The 19,475-nt window shown below is 41.0% G+C and overlaps 1 protein-coding gene across 1 annotated transcript in view; it reads left to right on the top strand.

The window, feature by feature from the left end:
* Positions 1–19,475, top strand: part of LOC149204474 (uncharacterized) — a 325,325-nt gene that overhangs the window by 301,830 nt on the left and 4,020 nt on the right. The window contains exon 11 of the mRNA XM_089397135.1: positions 6,611–6,754. Coding sequence (XP_089253261.1) covers positions 6,611–6,754 — 144 coding nt within the window. The remainder of the gene's footprint in view (positions 1–6,610; positions 6,755–19,475) is intronic.

Here is a 19,475-nt window from a genome sequence, read left to right as displayed (position 1 = left end):
AAGGGACGATACTTCATCCAGTATCGCCTTCTTCAACTCTGCTCTGGTGGATGCTGTAAACTTTTCACCTCCTTGCTTGGTCGTCTGTAACTCCCTAGCCATTCGCTTGTTCTCTGCTATCAAGAAGCGAAGACTCAAGCTGGTGGCTTCGGCATATGTTCTGGTAGCATTGGCCAATGTTGTTGGATGCTTGTGCACATCAAATGCAATCACTCGTTCTTCAAGTTGTGCAGCAGATGTGTGGACATATGGAGTACACTTTGCGCAATTGCACAATTCTATGCTACAACTCGTCAAATGATATGTTGTGCATATTTTCTTCTGGATTCTCTTCAAGGATCTCAGTATCTCCTTGATCGCTCTGGACTTCTCTGCTTCTAGATCTGGTGAAGTTGGTGGGTCGACCTCTTGGTTGCAAGGCATGAGGTCGATGTCCTGTTTTATCTCTGGTTGCTCCATCTCTGCATCCATCTGCTCAAATATTTGTTTAATCTCTTGAGCGAAGTCCTGCTCCTGCGACTGCTCACCCTGTCTGCTTTGTGCCAGCTGCTCAGATGAGTCTACCACCTGTATGGGCACAGTTTCATCAATCTGTGCATGTTGCACCTCCTACTGTGTCTGTCCCTGCTGCGCTTCCTTCTCCTGTCTGCACAACTCTTGTTCTTCCCAGAGTTGTTGCTTCAACTCTTGCAACTCCTTCACTGTTTCCTCCATCCTCTGTTTATCTCTCTGCCTTTGCGCGTTCCTCTTGTCGTGTTGTTGCCTCTTCGCCTCTATCTCCAAAGCTGCTTTCTCCACAAGTGGGTCTGCTTTGAACTTGCAGCTTTGTTCTACCTCTGCATTGTCAACAATCTTTCTCTTACCTTTGTCACGCGCAAGTATGTTACCCTCTACTATTGTTGATGATGGTGCTCTCCTAGATGCTACTTCGCTAACCATTCCACAGCTATGCTGACCGGTTCATTGAGCCTGGAGAAGCTGTGACAATATCTCCATGGGTCTTCCTCAACCCAATGACATGCCCCGTGGATCCAAGGAAATTGCACTCTCGCACAGTGGTCCTTTACAAAGCAATGCAGGTCATACGGATTGAAGCTTTTGGTGCCGAAAGTAAATCTTTTGAACTCTTCTGTCTCGGCATCAACATGCTTGAGATTCTGTATCTTGTACAACCCGATCTGCAATGGAAGAGTGGGCTAAGGTGCCTTCTTCTTCCGATGCAGTCTAGCTGACAGTCCTATCGAGATGTGGTACGACACTTCTTGCATGATGAGCTTGTCCATGGAAAACTTCGGTAAAACATGCAGAGGCTTCTCCGTGTTGTACATCCGTATGAAGGTGCCAAAAGGTGAGGCATACCAATCCGCTATGTCGATCAATGCCTCCATTGTTGCCTTTGACATGCAAGGTGGATCTTGCTCAAATATCATCTTGTACACCAGGGTGACAAAATGGTCTGACAATTGTGTGATGACTCTGCGGAAGCTGCATTCGGAAAACAGTTTGCAATAAGTGTGTACAGAGGTTTCCGCTGATGTCCATGCCCACTTCAAGCCTGGGAACTTCTGACGGGCACAGATTGCATCTAGAATGTATGCGGACATGTATATTTCTGCTTGCTGACCTTTGGGCAGCTATTGGGCTCCTGTCACCTATTCCTTCAGCCTGTGAGCCAACATGTCAGACCAGTTGCATGGTTTGCCTTCACTGGCCAGTTGGTCCAACACGATCACCCAACTCTGCAGGAAGGTCTCTGTGCTCTCTTGGTCGTACAAGCAGCATGCAAAGATGACCAAGTACTGATATGCCTTTCGTAGTATCTTCGTCTTGTAAATCTGATTGGGTGTCATCCTGAACTTTGCTGGCTCTTCCACCCAGCACTTCAAGATATCCCTGGAGTTTGCACTGTTGCTGGGTCTGCTAAAGGGTGTTTCCATTATGATCGCCGACTGCGGCAAGTGGTACATCTGTTGATAGTCCTGTGCCCTGAAGGTAGCAATCTCTCTCCCGCTGACATTGCTTAACACCATCGTCTCGAGATCAATGTGCGAGACAATCCAATGTATCATGTCTGCGCATGGAAACGCGGGATACCTGCATGCAATCCGGTACAAGCCAGACTTGTGGATATTCACATAGACCCTGCGGTCTTCAAGATCTTCCCCAAATGTGCTTGAGAATATATCATTGATGTCCTACCATTTTAACTTGATGTCTTTGTCTACGAGCAGCTTGGTGTCTTCATAAATCGGCAAACTCATAGACACTTGCTCAACTGCATCTCCAGTTGCGCTTTCGTCGGTGTCCTTTGACCCTGCTCTCTTGGAGGCCATTGAACCTAAACTGTTGAGAGACAGTCAAACACCTGTTATACCTGGAGACATGGCGACATGCATGGAAAGCAATCTGTCAGTTGAAAACCAAAGCAAACTTGAGGATTGACATGCAACATACCCGAGAGACTAATGGCAAGGATTGCGCAATTTTCACCAGGAGGCTGGGACACTCACTGCCGGAACTGCGCAAAAGGCAATCTGGACTGTCGGGAGGATGGTTGACTACTAGAATTGTGCAATGCGCAATCCAGGCTGACCTGTTGGGTGCTGAGATTGCGCAATGCACAATTTCAGTCAGCAAGGCATGCAGGCCCAAGGACTGCATTGCGCAATTTTCTGGGCCAGCAGAGCACTGCCTCTCAGAATTGCGCAAAGCAAGCCTAGAGGACAGTGTCTGGCCAATTTTTCGCATTTTCTGGGAGGAAGGCAGAGCCTTCCCTCTCAAAAATGCGCAATGTTGTCCAGCCAAGGCAAGGCCTAGGCCAAAATTGCCCAGACGTGCCAACAGGCGACTGAAAAAATGTAAAGCTTTGAATGCATGGCGAAACTGATTGTAAGCAAGAGTGAATGATCATGCATGCAAACATCGAATGCAAGATTCAGAAAACGGGAAAACATGTATGTGTGTGAAACGGGTCGCTGCATCGGCGACCGTCATTACAAAACAGTGTCATGCATGAGACAGTAGTGAGATACAAACGAAAACTGAAACGGTGCTTGTATAGGCTAACATGCATGCAAACGAAAACAAGCATTCACAGAAATCAAGCAGACAACACTCACACGCCAAAACACAAAAAGCGACAAAAATGTTGCAAAAGACATGTAGAGCGGACTTGCCCAAAAATAGCTAAGTTGAATGTGCCGAAGACTCCTAGATGTGTTGTGGGATGTCAGAGCTCCAAGATCGATGTGAAGAATGAGCTCTGCAGTGTCGAATAAATAAGTTTGAGGCTCATGACGCGCATACCACAAATCTAGGAAAAAGCGACACTTGGAGGGAAGTTTCTAAAATGATCTTTGCATGTAACCTCTAGCTGCTAAAAATAGATCCCTAAAATCTAGGAATGTTTTTTGCATGTTGCTTTTTGCTATTTCGAGAAAAGCAGCCCATGCATGCAAATCAGTGTTCCACGGGGACTCGCCCCCCCCCCTAGGGGTCTAGTTTCCTCGCACCCCCGCGCTCCGGGGACTTGGGGACGAGTAGGGGACGTTTCCCCACGCTCCCAAAATGGAGGAAACTTGGGGGGACGTGCCAAGGAAACGTTTCCCTTCCTTGAGGGGGCGTTTCCAAAAAGGGGGACGTGAGGGGGCGTGGGGGGACGAGAGGGGACGTGGGGGGGCGTGGGGGGACGAGAGGGGACGTGGCACACCTTTAATGCATTAAAAACCATTTTAATTAACTAAACGCTGAACTTTAATCTTTAATTAAGAGTTAATTAACGTTTAGGGTTTTGGAAAATCGTTGTTTCATGTTACAAAAATGGCACCTTGAACCATGAACAACACACTCACAGCCTTTGCAAGTTCGTTGAGCGCTCCACTCACAACGTTGGATTTCACTGTTCGGATTTTAATAAACAGTGTCTGTATCATTATTGATTGTATTAGGAATTGTATACAAAAGATAAATTACCTAAAAAAAGTCAGTGAATTAATACAATTTGTTGAAAGTGCAAGCTAGGAAAACCAAGACCTTGAATCGGTTCAATATGGGCTCTCCCCGTTCATGGTGATAGTAGGTTTAGGAAAAGAGCCTATTGTCACATGTTCTGAAAAGTGGATCTGACTATTTTGTTTCCAGGAACCAATTAACCACAAGTATGGGTGAAAAATCCGACTTGTAAAAACTTAAAAGACTGCCTCCTTGACTACCATGCGTTGTGTTGATGAGACCTGACTGAAATATAATATTGTTGATATAATAAGACCTGATTAAAATACAGAATGTTAATATTCCACCAGCCACCCAACTACTTTCCTATATGATTTCTCAAAATTCTGCCTTGACATCTAATTTTGATCCCATGAGAACTTAAAGGGTTCAAAATAAACATTCGCTCAAAGAAAGAAACCAGCAGGATCTGTAAAATGGAAACTAACTAAGCAGTCTAACAACATGAAAAGAAGAAAGTAACTTCCACTTACGTGTCTATCATTTTTTGCATGAGATTGCCGATGGAAAAATCTATGGCACAAGGTTATAGCTGTCGCAATGGTTACCTGGGAACTGAATAAACAATAGACAGTCAGCCTATTACTATATTAGGCCTATGGTCTTTACCTGTGAAAAAAGCATCCAAGTTCCGTTTAGTCCAAGTTCCAAAAATGATTTCTTTTAGACTTTTTCTCTAGGTTAGCAATATCTAAAACAGAATTGTGAAGGTATATCAGACCTATGGGCTAGTCCTATGGAAGCATTGCCAAATAGGCTATTCATATATTAATATTATTAGTTGAAAATCTACGGCCTGCCTAACTAATATGTCACGAACTTAGAAGTCCAGTTTCTCAAAATCATTATACATAATCCACTATAGTTCTGAGTTCTCTCTATGTTTAAGTTTTCTTCTAAGAAGGACAGTTCTCTGTTTGTTTAAGTTTTCTTCTAAGAAGGATTGTGTAAATTTTCAAATTCATTGCTTTCTTGCTCCAGGAATTCATATCAATGATCATGCTTTGCAGCTTTTCAATTCAACCCAAATTGTCATAGTGGGCTCAATTAATAAATTATATTTTATATTTATAAATTTTTAAAACCCTGACGCTCCCCCACGTTTCCTAAAAAATGGTAGGGAGCTTTTGCATAGGCCGCTCCCGCGCCCCCTCTCTCCCTCGCCCCCTCGTCCCAGAACCTTGGTGGAACATTGATGCAAATCAAGTTTGTTGGGTCCTGGCGGGAACCGGTCAACCTGAAGGCACATGCAACACCCTGGAAGACTGGGAGAGGGATTTCCGCAGTTTCTGGGCTGAGCTGGGTTGGATGTCCCAGAGGGATTGCGCAATTTCTAGGGTCAGCAAGTGACTGCCTCCCAGAATTGCGCAATTTCTAGGCTGAGTTGCAGTGTCGGGCCAGATTGCACAGTTTTCTCTAGGAAGCTTGTCTGACTGTTCTGCACAATTTTGGAGCCCAGTAGGCTGTCGGAAGATTTGCACAATTTCTAGAGGGAAGGTTGGTTCCCCTCCAGAATTGCGCAATTTTCTGAAGGAGTTGTTCAACCAACAAATAGCTTAAGTCTGGAATGGCAGCCTGTGAAGGGAGTGAAACAAACTAACATGCATAGGCTAGCAAGCCACTGAAAAACAAATAAAGCCTATGTACTTGACAGTGCAAGACATGCTGCTAAGGATGGTTGGTAAGGAGGCTCCAAAATGAAGCTAAGACAAAATTTGGAGGGTGGTTGTTGCCGCTACAACACCGTCCTAGTAGTTCCCTCTTGGGTTGCACCTGGATTAGAGCTTTTATGATTAAATGCAATTTTGGGGAGGTAATACTCTTGAAATGCTGCAAGCCTCGTACCATCGAACAAAGAAAGGCAACAATTTTTCTCTCCAACAAGAAAAACACTTAGAAATATTTAACATAGGTGTGCTTAAGGGAGGTCCAAGAGGGAATTATTTATATGTTTTGAAGCTCACTTTTAGCGTTAGGGTTTCAACATTAGGTTTTAGCGGTTTTCTGGGGTCTTTTTCCATATAAAAAAATTGACTACTTATCCCTAAGCTTGAGCTCTAGCCCCTGAAACGTTTCTCTTGTGGGCCAAACATTTCTTGATTTTTGTGAAATGTTTCCCCTGCCATTATCCCGAAGCTTGAGCTCTAACCCCTGAAACATTTCTCTTGCAGGTCAAACATTTCTTGATTTCTGTGAAATGTTTCTACTGCCACGTGAAATGTGGGTTCGCTGTTTCCATTTCCAGAAGCAGCATTTCAGGTTTTGGAAATGGCACCAAAACGTTTCAATGTCATTTCCCCTTTATTTCAGGTTCCAAAATGGGGAATGACGGCTCTATGAACCCAGTCATGATTGGATACACATTTCTGATATTTGAAATTTCAGAATAGCTTTAACTGGTAACTTGTGTGTGCACTCTTTTTCTTATACCACCTTACATAATGGACAAACTTTTGGCAGTCCCAAGAAAAACAGTCATAGCTGACCATAAGATAAATATGAAATGAGGTTATCTTAGGATATAAATTACTATTGCGTGCAGCTGTGGCATTGGTGCAACCTTGTTTACAAATGTATTGCTTTATTTTATCTTTTGCAGGTTGACCTGTATGGGTGCAGACGACCAACAATGTTGCTGGAATGGATGGGAATGAATGCATTGACTCTATATGTTCTTGTGGCCTCTAACTTGTTTTTCATTGCGATACAAGGATTTTATTGGAAAACTCCGGAAAACAACATTGTATGTATATTGAGCGCATTTCATTTCTTACACATTGTCTGCATATATTTTTAATTTTACACACTCACATATCCTCTTACAAAGAAAAGAACACAGCATTACAGAAACAGCCAAGAATAACATGATAGCATCAAGACCTAGAATAACGTACATAGGAAACTACCATTCAGTGGAAACCTGAATGGCATGACAAAGAAGCTATAAGAAGTTACCAGATGTGTGCAAAGGAAAAACAAAACTCAACAAGATTCAATTTTGGAACAATTATTAATGGAATTCTACAAGATTCATTTTTGAAACAATTATCAATGCTGAGACAATGATCATAATGGTCATTTCAATCTTTGGTGAAGTCTGAAATGATGGCTCATTCATAATGATAGTTAACACCTTATCGTATCCCACCTCAAAGAAAACTTCATTCTGTAATCCGTATGCAATCTAGATGGGGTTTGAAAAGCTCAACTGAGAACAACCTACATTATAAAGAATACTCCTAGATTTTCCTATAATTAGTTCTTACCCCATGTGAATTCAAGGTTTTTGGGTTTCAATATTTTAATTTGTTTTCAACATAGCTATTTTTTCCAATAACTTATGTCTTACCAATGTTGTCCTTAGATTCCTACCCTTGATAGTAATGTTTCAACTTGTTTGCAATTTTGTTTTCATTACATGATTATTCTCTTGTCCATCCAAGGGACCATACTCCCCTATGATCGTGGACAGAGTAAAAGAAACAAAATAATATTATGAGCTATCAAAGTGTGTTAATCTAGCCTTGACAGTTATCAGCAGAAACACATAGAAGTTGGTACTGTATATGACTTTTGAACAGTACATGGAAGGAACTTCTTGTTGAAAATATGTAGCTGCGGTCGGTATTTGAAGCCTACAAGTCAAAGGAAAAATAATTATTATTCTTTCTGTTCAAGTCAGCCCCACCTCATGAAGGGCCTTGACCCTTGGTCAAAACCCGCTTGGTTGGACAATCTAATTATTGTTTGACCCACTTGATTGGACATCTAATTATTGACATTTGACCCTCCTCATTTGGACATCACATCAACAACTCGGATCTATTCAAGAAGCCTTTTGTTCAGATGTGCAAAGCAGAGAGAGAAGTTTGACCAGCTTTGAATTTGTTTGACCAGTGTTGACATGGAGTTTTCTGGGCTCTTTGACCAAATCTTTGACTGTTTGATTGGACTAAATCTGAAGGAATCTTTGACTGAATGAGAAAATTTCTGGGCAAAAATACCAGCGTTGACCGAACTGTTTTGACCAGTGTTGACCGCAGGTCAACTGAGGCAGATTGACTGAAGTTGCAAGCCGAAATTCAGCCTCTTTGACTGCAGTTGACTAGGAGCAGCAGAGGCCAAAATTTGGCCTGTTGACGAGATTTATTTGATCTAAAGTTTGACTTTCTCTCTCCTTTGACCAGATTTGACTTGGAAAAGTGGTATGGTTATTTTGACTATGTTTGACTGGAAATTCAGATGTACAAATTGATTGAATTGGACAATTTCTCCTAAGAAAAGGTTGCTGGTTTTTTCCCTGGTTTGGGGTTTTCCCAAGGTAAATTTTGTGTCTCTTGTGCATCTTTATTTTACTATGATCTCTACTACCCTACTGTATTTATGGTTGAAATTTTTTGAAGTGTAATTGCTTAATGATCTGAAATGTGCTAAGAAGATAAATTGTATCATTGGAAGTAATTATCTAGCAAAAAATTGTGCTTGTCTTAATTGCACTTAAAAATCAACATGGTATCAGAGCTTTGGTGAAGGAAAGGGCATTGAGATCACTCTTAAGAGACCTACTTCTGCAATCTGATTATTGTCCAGATCTATGACCATGGGTTCCTACTCTAAGACAGAGAACAAGTTGGAAGGTGCTACAAACTTCAGGGCTTGGAAGACAAGGATTGATCTTATTCTTGCAGAAAATGATGTCTTGGATTATGTGAAGGGAAAAGTGATTGAACCTCAAGACAATGAAGGAAAGGCAAGATTCAAGAAGAATGAGATCACAGCCATGAGGATCATTGTTGAGTCCATCATAGTGTTGAGAAATGTAGGGCAATTTAAGAATTCGATTTCTCTTAAGTATGATAACTGCTTGTGATATTCTTTTCCTATATTTTGCTTCTTAATATTAACATGTGATATTATCATCAATCATCTATAAAAACAAGAAGATCAATAATGCAGGAGTACACAAGATATTGGCACCAAGCCAGGGAAAAAACGTCTCCAAATCGTGAGAGGAAAAACCCTTCGAACTCTTTCTTATAGAATCTTTATTGATGAATTCAAAGACCCAAACTTTGATTGAAGGACACCTTCAGAAATCAAATGACAATACCTCCAAAATGTACCCAAACAATTCTTTCTAGCTGCAACTTCGGATAGCACAGTAGGTCTGCAACAACACTATGACAGTCCGCAAATGTAATCAAGGACAGGCTCACCTAGCCTTCCTATGTCTTCGCTTTCCTTGGAGATTGATCTCACAAATCATTACCCTTTGCCTTGAGCTTGGAACGAGCCTTCTTGATGCCGAGAGAGTGACTGTCCTAGAACAACGAGGATAGATCTGTTAGCTTCAGCATACAATCCACACGTGCAAGGAGGGTTAGAGCTATTCTAACCCTTCTATGACCTCCTTCTCCTTGCAAAATTCTTCTAGCCAACTTGCTCTCCCCAACTGCTGCAAGATCGAGCCTTTAACCCAACAACGTGCCCATGCAAGATGATGCCCTAGCTCGGATCTGATTGCCGCATGTGAGAACAGACTTCTTACGTCATTTCGGATGAGGGAACAGACTTCCTCTTGTACTGCGGCTTCTTCTCTTTGGCCTTTTCTCATCGTATATCCTTCCTTGAGAGAATCAGATAGATGTGTATTGGAGGGGTCATCAACACTGCCTTTATATAGGCTTGTGTTCTCATCTCCTAGGCCGACATGATAGGAGGCTTCAAATAAATAATTTCCAGCAGCTTCTTTGCATCAATTCGATGGGTACATTTTGGAGGATTTCATTGATGATCTTGAAGGACTTTTTGACTTACAACAATTACATTCATAAGTGTAACAATACATTATTGTCTTCATTTTACATAACTCAACCTATGGCTCTTAAAGGGAACCACAACTAGACCAAGAAACTTCTTGAGCATGAAACCCATGTCTCAAGCAAAAACATAAAAAATCTCTTGTTACAAAATTACATCATTACAAGATTTGACATTATGAAGACCGAACCTAGTTACACTATTTTCAACACTCCCTCTTAACTAGGGAGGTATTCATACATACATGGTACATGGACATTCTCAATACAAGAGTTCTCATAAGCAAAGAGTCGGATTAGTTATCCATCTGTTATAGCATCATTTCAACCAACATTGTTTCCATATAGCAAGGCCTTGACTAACAACTCTATCTCTCAAATAGATCAGAGCACACAATGTTGGCGAGACCAATGACTGATAGACATGCATCATCATTGTCTCTCTTAGGGTCATACCCACCCAGGTGTTCTCCAAGTATGCCCTACTAGGACTATTCTCATCTTGGGTTCCCAGCCCTCAAGAATATCGGTCCTCTTGCCCACTCTTGTCTTGGATGCCCTACCACATCCTCAAAGAGTGTTGGATGCCAAATAATTACAAAATCCTCCATTCTATCTTCCAAACTAAAGACAAGAATGTCATGTCTAACTCTCCCTCTTAACCAGGGATGAGTTCCAAGTTTCTCTTTACTCAGAAACTTACTCATGTTCCTTTACTCATAGGAATCTTCCAGAGTTCCCTCTTAAACAGGGACTCTATCATCAGTGCTTTATAGGGTCTTCTAGTTGACTGATGATCCAAGACCTCGTTGTCATTAATTTATTCATATATAGGGTCCAACCATCCATCACTTTCCTCCATCATGTCATTCCTTCTTTCCCGGAAAGTATCCTCCTTGGCTTTACATCTGGGGCTTCCTTCATAGGGCCATCTATCTTCACTTGTCCTTCAACGGTGATTGCTCTAGATCACAAGGTACATAGTTGTGACATCCTTCACAACTCTCCTTACCTTGGCCCTACAAGCATACCCTGATTTTCTCCAAGAAATCATAAACCAAAAACAAATCACATATTACCTTTTTGGTGATGGCCTTTTCCAGTAACATATTCTTGTAGGTATCAACACCCTGCATACATGTTGACACATCTCCTAAAGATATATGTTGTCAAGGGTCTTCATCTTTTCAGACTTCCATTAGAGTCTTCATATCTTTCCCGAAGATTTCTTAGTCAAATCTTCTTTATCCTTTGGATGTTGATTCCCTTCATCATGGTTGCATATTTCATGATCTCTTCCATCCTCACACCTTCCATTCCCGTGAGCTTTCAATTAGAGTTTCTTAATTGTAGTCAGCCACCTCATACTTCATATGAGGACATATTATGTTGATTTCATCTAGTATGACTTAAGCCTTCCTGCATCCTTTCAGAGGAGGAGATCCTTTTTCTCTTGATCATGATTGATCCATGTTATCTACAACCATATGACATGACATTACAATATTAAACACAAGCATACATACCTCATTTTACCTTTAGGTCATCTAGGCTCCTTCCAGCAGCTTCCTTGATTGAAAAGATCTTCAATCTCTTGATATGCTTCATTTCTCATGTCATCAGACCTTCATTTCATGAAATCCATAAGTTGGATTTCCTGATGAAACACTTGTTGTCTTCCCAGATTAGTGGATCCTCCGCTGAGGTTTCTATCAGAGAATCTTTAGGATCTTTCATATCCTCATCTGGCAAATGTTTCCTTTAATATCCAATGAGGTTCCCAGGAGCTCTGTTCGACTGCCATGGATTTTGTCCTTCATGATGCCACGATGCATCCTTTTATCATGGTCATATATGTAACTAAGGATTTAGGAGGTTATGATAGGACCCTTTTGTGAGAGACACTGTCTCACTCATAGTAGAGGTTTGTTACTCCCTCTTTCCTTGGGCCTTCTTCTACAACGTCTTCCATCCTTCCGGCAATATGAGCTTCTTTCCATAATCTTCCCATAGCACTGAATCTTAGCTATACTAATATGTCTTGTTTGAGGACCAAACTTCCCTTCTCATGCTTTAGTCCTTTAACCTTCAGCACTTCTGTCCACAACTTATCTTTTCTCCATCTTGCACAGGTACCACAAGTTGTTAGATGAGGAAATTTCCTTGTCCCAAGGACACTTGACATTTTTCTTATTAAGAAAATAGATGATTGTCTTCTTATCATCTTTCTCAAATCTCCCAATTGAGATCTCATGAAGATGACCTTCTTTACTGCATTTTAGAGAGTACGTCTTCTAGCATTTCAATTAGGTCACTGCTGCACCATGACTGCAATCATCCTTGTTGCTCCTTCACCAAGATCATCATTGTTGTACCTTCATTGAGGTCACCATTTTTGTACCTTTATTGAGATCATAACAACGAGGTCTTTATGATAGCTACACCAAGATATGGATCAGGACCTTGTCTTCATAAAAGAACAAGATCATGATTGCTATTTTATTGTCACATCTTCACTGAGAACTTCATTGTTCTTTTACTAAGATCATCTCTACGCTTTTACTAAAACCATAATTATAACACTGTGATCTCGATATATATATGACAGCGGTACCGAGATCTTCTCATAATCAATGCTGAAACCGAGATCATGATTTTGTTCAGGTGGTATGACTTGTTCATTACCAATATGTCAAGACAAAGTATGATGCGAATGCATTACTGTGGGATCACAGTTTTTCCGAGACATAAATCATAAATATACCATGACAGAGAGTGTGTACCTTCCTTACACCGAGATCCTTATTGACATAACTATGTCGAGACTATTTGTATGCTGAGAGTGAGTCCAAAAGCATGTCGAGACAGAGGAGCTTGCCTTCATGATCTTAGTATTAGAATGTCAAGACAATTTGGAGGCCAAAACAGTAAGGAGACCGGAACTGTGATCATCGTGACTGAGTTCCTTTTATTCGTTGTGCCAATCGAGACATACAGAGGAATCCGAGTTCCTATTCTTCGTTGTGCCCATCAAAACATATAGAGATGCTTGTCCGAAGTTCTTCCCCCTGCATCTTATGCCCATCCGAAGTCGCAGACAAATCCGAGATTATTTCTTGCACAAAACGCTTCATTACACCAAGACTACATCCTCCTGTCATGCGTATCCCTTATAATCACGTGTATTATTATGTGATGGAGTCAAACTAGCCCGAGTTTCTTCCAGGACCTTATACCCATCCGAGGTTGCAGTCAAACCCTTGTTCTAACCTTCTTTGATGTGGATTTCAATCCTTGTATCCATCTGGAAACTTCAGAGAGAAGGTAAGTTCACTTCTACCTTTTTGCGCTGACCCATACTTGCTTGATCTTTTGACTAATGAAGCTTGTCATAAATGATCCAATGCTTGCCAACTTCTTCGTGAGGGAGGTGATCTTCTTCATGCCCTTAGTAGAACCTCGCTCTGATACCATGTTGAGAAATCTAGGGCAATTTAAGAATTCGATTTCTCTTAACTATGATAACTGCTTGTGATATTATTTTCCTATATTCTTCTTCTTATTATTAACATGTGATATTATCATCAACCAGCTATAAAAACAAGAAGATCAATAATGCATGAGTACACAAGATATTAGCACCAAGCCAGGCCAAAAACCTCTCCAAATCATGAGAGGAAAAATTGTTCGAACTCTTTCTTATAGAATCTTTATTGATGAATTCCAAGACCCAAAATTTGACTCAAGGACACCTTCAGAAATCAAATGACAATACCTCCAAAATGTACCCAAACAATTCCTTCTTGTTGCAACTTCGGATAGCACAGTAGGTCTGCAACAACACTATGACAGTCTGCAAATGTTATCAAGGACAGGCTCACCTAGCCTTCCTATGTCTTCGCTTTCCTTGGAGATTGATCTCACAAATCATTACCCTTTTCCTTGAGCTTGGAACAAGCCTTCTTGATGATGAGAGAGTGACTATCCTAGAACAACGAGGATAGATCTGCTAGCTTCAGCATACAGTCCACACATGCGAGGAGGGTTAGAGCTATTCTAACCCTTCTATGACCTTGTTCTCCTTGCAAACTTCTTCTAGACAAATTTCTCTTCCCTATTGCTGCAAGATCGAGCCTTTAACCCAACAACGTGCCCATGCGAGATGATGCCCTAGCTCGGATCTAATTGCCACATGTGAGAACAGACTTCTTACGTGATTTTGGATGAGGGAATAGACTTCCTCTTGTATTGCAACTTCTTGTCTTCGGCCTTTTCTCATCGTATATCCTTCCTTGAGAGAATGCGATAGATGTGTATTGGAGGGGTCATCAACGTTGCCTTTATATAGGCTTGTGTTCTCATCTCCTAGGCAGACATGATCCCTTGACTAGGCTAACATGATAGGAGGCTTCAAATAAATAATTTCTAGCGGCTTCTTTGCATCAATTCGGTGGGTACATTTTGGAGTATTTCATTGATGATCTTGAAGGACTTTTTGACTTACAACAATCACATTCATAAGTGTAACAATACATGATTGTCTTCATTTTACATAACTCAACCTAGGGCTCTTAATGGGAGCCACATATATTGTGGCTTCTTATTTCAAAATGATCTCCCAATTGAGAGATCAACTTAAAGCTATTGGTGAATCGATTTTTGATACAAAGTTTGTAACTACAGCACTCAATGGTTTTCCTTTTTCATGGGATCCACTTGTAACTAGCATTTGTTCCAAGTTTTGATGAATTATGGACCTCTTGCACTCAAGAGGAATCTAGACTTGTCTCAAGAGGGAGGATTCAAAGACCTCAAGATGGTGATCAAGCATTTGCAGCTCAATCTAGGAATGGAAGAGGAAGAAGGAATTTTGGAAGGTTTCAAAAGAATGCAAGAAGGCAGCCCGCTCCAGGAAGAAGACCTCCTCCCTCTCAAGGAAGGAAGGATATGTCAAGAGTTCAATGTTTTTGTTGTCAAAAGTATGGCCACTATCAAGACAAGTGTCCTAAAGGAAATAACAATAGGAAGAGGAAGGGAAAGCTTCATGCCTCAATTGCAAACAATGATGATGAGCAACATCCACATCAGAAGAAATCCAAGATGACACTACAAAACCATTAGTAATTGATGATACGGACAAGGATATGTTTTACTAGGTTGATAAGATTACAAATAGATTTCAGTAATTTCTACCAAGCAAGGAGCAAGAGGGAGTTCAGAATTCCTACAATCCTCAAAAGATAAGAACCCTATATCTGTCTTCCTTGATTATTATTGTTTTTTATTTGTTAACCTCTTGTCTTTGTCTCTTTTGTTGGGTTATAATGAGCAAGAAATGCATTTTTACAATTTACAAAAATAATATTTCTTTTTCTTTTAGAAGTACAAAGATCAAAATTACATTTATGAAGACCAAACCTAGTTACACATTTTCAAAAAAAGTAAGCCTCTCAAGAGGTCAAATAATAATCTATGCATATCATAGGGCCCTCTAAGAGGCCTAATGAGATTAATGGGTGCCACAATGTAGAATAAGACCCTCAAAAGCAGTGGACAAGGGGTTGGCCCCTTGTAATAACCTGTGGTGCTCCAAATGACATGTGGGGGCACACATGTGTCCTCATGGGTCTCCAAACAAATTGAAGATGCCTGTCGGTCGTCTGCAAGGGTTGGGATGATGGTGTAGGTGATGCCACGTCATCATGCAAGTCCTGGTTCACCTGCCAAGTGTATGGTGTAGATCTGGGGCCAGTTGGGCATGATGGATATGGTGCAACTTCCTCGTCCCATAAGTGAACAACGAGCAATCTCTGAATGGTTGTGGGGATCCATGGAATGCAATCTGCTATTGTGAAGGCCCATGGATCTCAACACTCACCCTACATGTGCCAATGTAGCCCTATGGAGGATTAGGATCTTGTATAGGGAGACCAAACCTAAAATGGAAACCATCTGCAATCCTACATAAGATCCAATGCGTCCCCTAGCCTTCCAATACAACAAGTCATTAGAGAAATCGAGTAATGAGCTTACTTAATCATGGACCACAGGTGGGGACTTCATAATGGTCTGTCCTTCCATAATGGGCTTCGAGATGTCCCAATGTCTCCTAAACTCCAAATGGGGTTAACCAAGTACCTTATTAGGTGGTTTCTACTTCTAAAGGGAATAATATTCAAGGTACATCCTTCAAAAGGTGGTGGCATGTGACAGATATGGTGAATGAAGTAGGGGATGAGAAGGGGCAACCCTCAGTCACATGTTGGGGTACAAGGGTAGCTAGTAAAAGAGAAGCCCACACTTGGATTTATAATGTATAGGAGGGAGCAATCGTGGTACATGGGGTGCCCTGACCTTGATTTTTCCACCCTTCTTTTATGCCTTTTGCCTTCTATGATTTTCTTTGATTAACTGCTCGGGGGTCAAAGGGTTAGAGCATGATGTATAAGATATAGCAATGAATTCTCCTTTTTAAGGTGTGGCGGTTCATCACCCACCAGGGGTTGGGACAATCATGGGTTCCTATATGATGAAAAAGGCTCATAGAACCTGTAGGAACCAGCGTGATGGCCATGATGATGGGGTAGAGCTCATGTATTAGCTTTTGCCCATGTGCTAAATGCTTTTGTCCCGGCCATATTTTGCATTTTGTGGTACATTTTCCTGTTGAATGTGGCCATATATGCTTTTAACTTTATTTTCAGTTGCATCAACCTCTGGGCTTCATTCTAGGCCATAATCCAAGGTGTCAGCAAGGGGAAGGGTCAGGCTATCCCTATGTGGACGCAATGGAGGAATGTGGACCCAGGCGGGAAAAATGATGGATGGGGTAATAGTGAATGGAAAAACGGTAATATAGGCGAATAAGGGAGTGGGGCCATGCAACCAAAATCAGGGTTTCCCATGAAATACCATCCCTAGAGCCAAATGGTGAGTAAAAGAGATCCCATGGGACTAGAATCCAAGGCTAATACCTAAAAGGGGTCTAGGGGACAAAAGCACAGACCTAGCCCATTCTTTTCGCTAAATCCCCACATTAATACATGCCCAGAAGTGTCCATGATAAGCAAATGACAATACTCAATTTCCAAATGACAAGGCATACCTTTAAATTCGAAAGGCCCACCTTCAAACATACGATCATGGCAGATGGGCAAGGGACCACATGGTTGGCTCAAGTGGCGGAGAAAATGGCACAATGAGCTGGATGGTCGTTGTCGGCTGAGTACCATCTTGGAGAAAAATTTCTCCTAGGGATATTACCCACAAAATGGTGCATAACAAGCATCAAGGCCCAGAGTGCTCCCCAAGTGGGTGAGTGAGTGTCTTTATCGTTGAGCAAGAGAGTTACCATTCAATTAACATGCAAGAATGGTAATAGCCCAGGATTTCGCCATAGGTCACAGGTGTTGACCAAGTTCCAAGTGACGACTTGGATAATTGGTGAATTGCTCCAAGTGACGACTTGTTGAGCATGATGCTAATGCAGGGTTCTTTCTGTTAGTTTTTGTAGCATCGTATAGTGTTCTAGTCTCGACAGTTGTCAAAGAGGCTAAGAAACACTAGGACTCCAGAACCCGTAAAAGGTTTAAGGAAAATCCACCTAGAAGTGTCTTAATTAAGTTAATTAATCAGTGATTAAATTTTTCCTAAGTCTAACTTAGTGAAAATGATTAATTAACAACAATTAATTGAGGAAGGTGATATTTCTCTAGAAACTGACACGGATCAACTAGGAAATTATCTCAGCCATTGATTAAGTCCTAATCATGGTTGTTGGAGTCCCAATTGGAAATTATAAGAAGAAGTCGATGGGTATATGGAGGAAGACACTTGAGATTAGTTTTCTTAGGCAGTTTGATTTTCCAGAAAGAAGCGACATTCTGCCTGAAGAGTTCGAGCCAAAGATGGGATGCAGAGACAAAGATGGGTAGAGACAGCGAGTCCAGAGGAAGGTTTCCAATTCTAGATCATCAACAACAAAGGGCCGCATTTCCCAAAGAGGCTGCGTAGAGCCAATGCAGATAGCTTCAGAGGGAGATCGATTTTGCTGAAGGGAATGGTGATTCAGTTGCATTTGGTTTGGAGAATCTCCAGGAGGCCAAGCAAGTCACTTCCAGAGGCAAATTTAGCCAAGACGTCATTGTTCTAGTAGTTTTGGGGCATAACGAGTTAGAGCCAACGCAAGCACTACGTGAAAGCGAGTTAGAGCCTACACAAGTACTGTGTAGAGGCTCACACAAAGGTTGTACAAACAACTGGATTTTCCAGTTGTCAAAGCTGGATAAGGGGTAGTGTTGAGATATTTGCCTCACAGATATTTTGCCCAGATTATTTTGCTAATTGGTTTGCCAGTTGGACATCCATAGTTTGTACTCAGAATTTCTCATTGTTGCTTAATAATAAAACCCTCAGTTGCTTCACTAGTTTTCCCACATTGGGTTTTTCCTGGGACTGTTGTCCAAAAACAACGGTGTTATATTTTTGTGTGTGTGCCAGTATTTTCTCAGTTTCCAGTTTATCTTTTGTAGTGTTTATTTTGGTGAAAAATGCAGTTGTGAATTATTCGTTGTTTGCCATAGCAAATAAGCTACAAAATTAATTTACAGTTAGAAGAATAATTTCCAATCGCTGCAATAGTTAAAAATTTCACACTTTCCACATGTAGAGGATAGATACATCAACATAGCTAGCTCATTCAACCTTTTCTTAGAGAATTTTTTCAACAAGAGAACATCTAGAAAAATCATTATGAATACCTCCCTAGCTAAGAGGGAGCATTGTATTTTTGTAGCTATGGTCGATCTTCATATTTAATAATTTAGCCCTTCAAATATATGTAATGATAAATACAAGACATGTTCTTCATGTCGGCTTCAAAAAGAGGGAATTTAGAATTTCTAAATTTGAATTTTGGCTCCAAAATTGTGAAGTCAACTGGCCCTTTGGACACACCACTTCAGGTTCATCCAATCACTATATATTCCCACTAGACTTCATCATTGGGAGGCAATTCAGGTTATTTCTATTCAAGCAAAGGTTCACTTCTGTTCAAGCAAAGGAGGAGAAAGACAAGGTAAGATCGAGTTTAAAGCGCAAGTCAAAAATCTAGGCAAACCTATGTTGCAGAAAATGTTGCCCCTAGGTCCGTTTCAGTTAGGGAACGAAATGGAAACACGTACCGTACGACCTGGAAACAAGTTTCTGGCCTAGAAACGAGTTTTCGTCCTGGGGAAACATGGCCAGTACGGTCATAAACGAGTTTCTAGACCGTACGACAGAGTTTCCACTTCATATTGCAATTTTTCTTTTATTTTTTTTTGTTTTTTCAATTCTAATTTTTTATTGGGTGAATAAAATATCTTGTAGATGCTTCTAGATGCCTCTCTCAAGTTCTAAAAAGACTCTCACCTCATTCCCTCATCACATAATTGAGCAAATTGTTTCTCTTGGAGACAGACGATTTTAGAAAAAGAGAAAAGAGGAAGAGAACAGTGGTCTTGTCTTTATTGTACTTGCAGCGTCATAGTCTTTATTGTACTTGCGGCCTCATATATATAACAAAGGCTGATTTTGAGATTTGGATATATAGTAAAGGTTGATTTTGGATATTCCGATATTTCTATTTTCATTATGTGATCATTG

Source organism: Pinus tabuliformis, chromosome 1_2 (assembly GCF_031772625.1).
Source record: "Pinus tabuliformis cultivar Carrire ecotype Pingquan chromosome 1_2, CPIR1, whole genome shotgun sequence".
Classification (NCBI taxonomy): Eukaryota; Viridiplantae; Streptophyta; class Pinopsida; order Pinales; family Pinaceae; genus Pinus; species Pinus tabuliformis.
The sequence above is the reverse complement of the archived record's forward strand: the minus strand, read 5'-3'. Positions and strand labels throughout refer to the sequence as shown.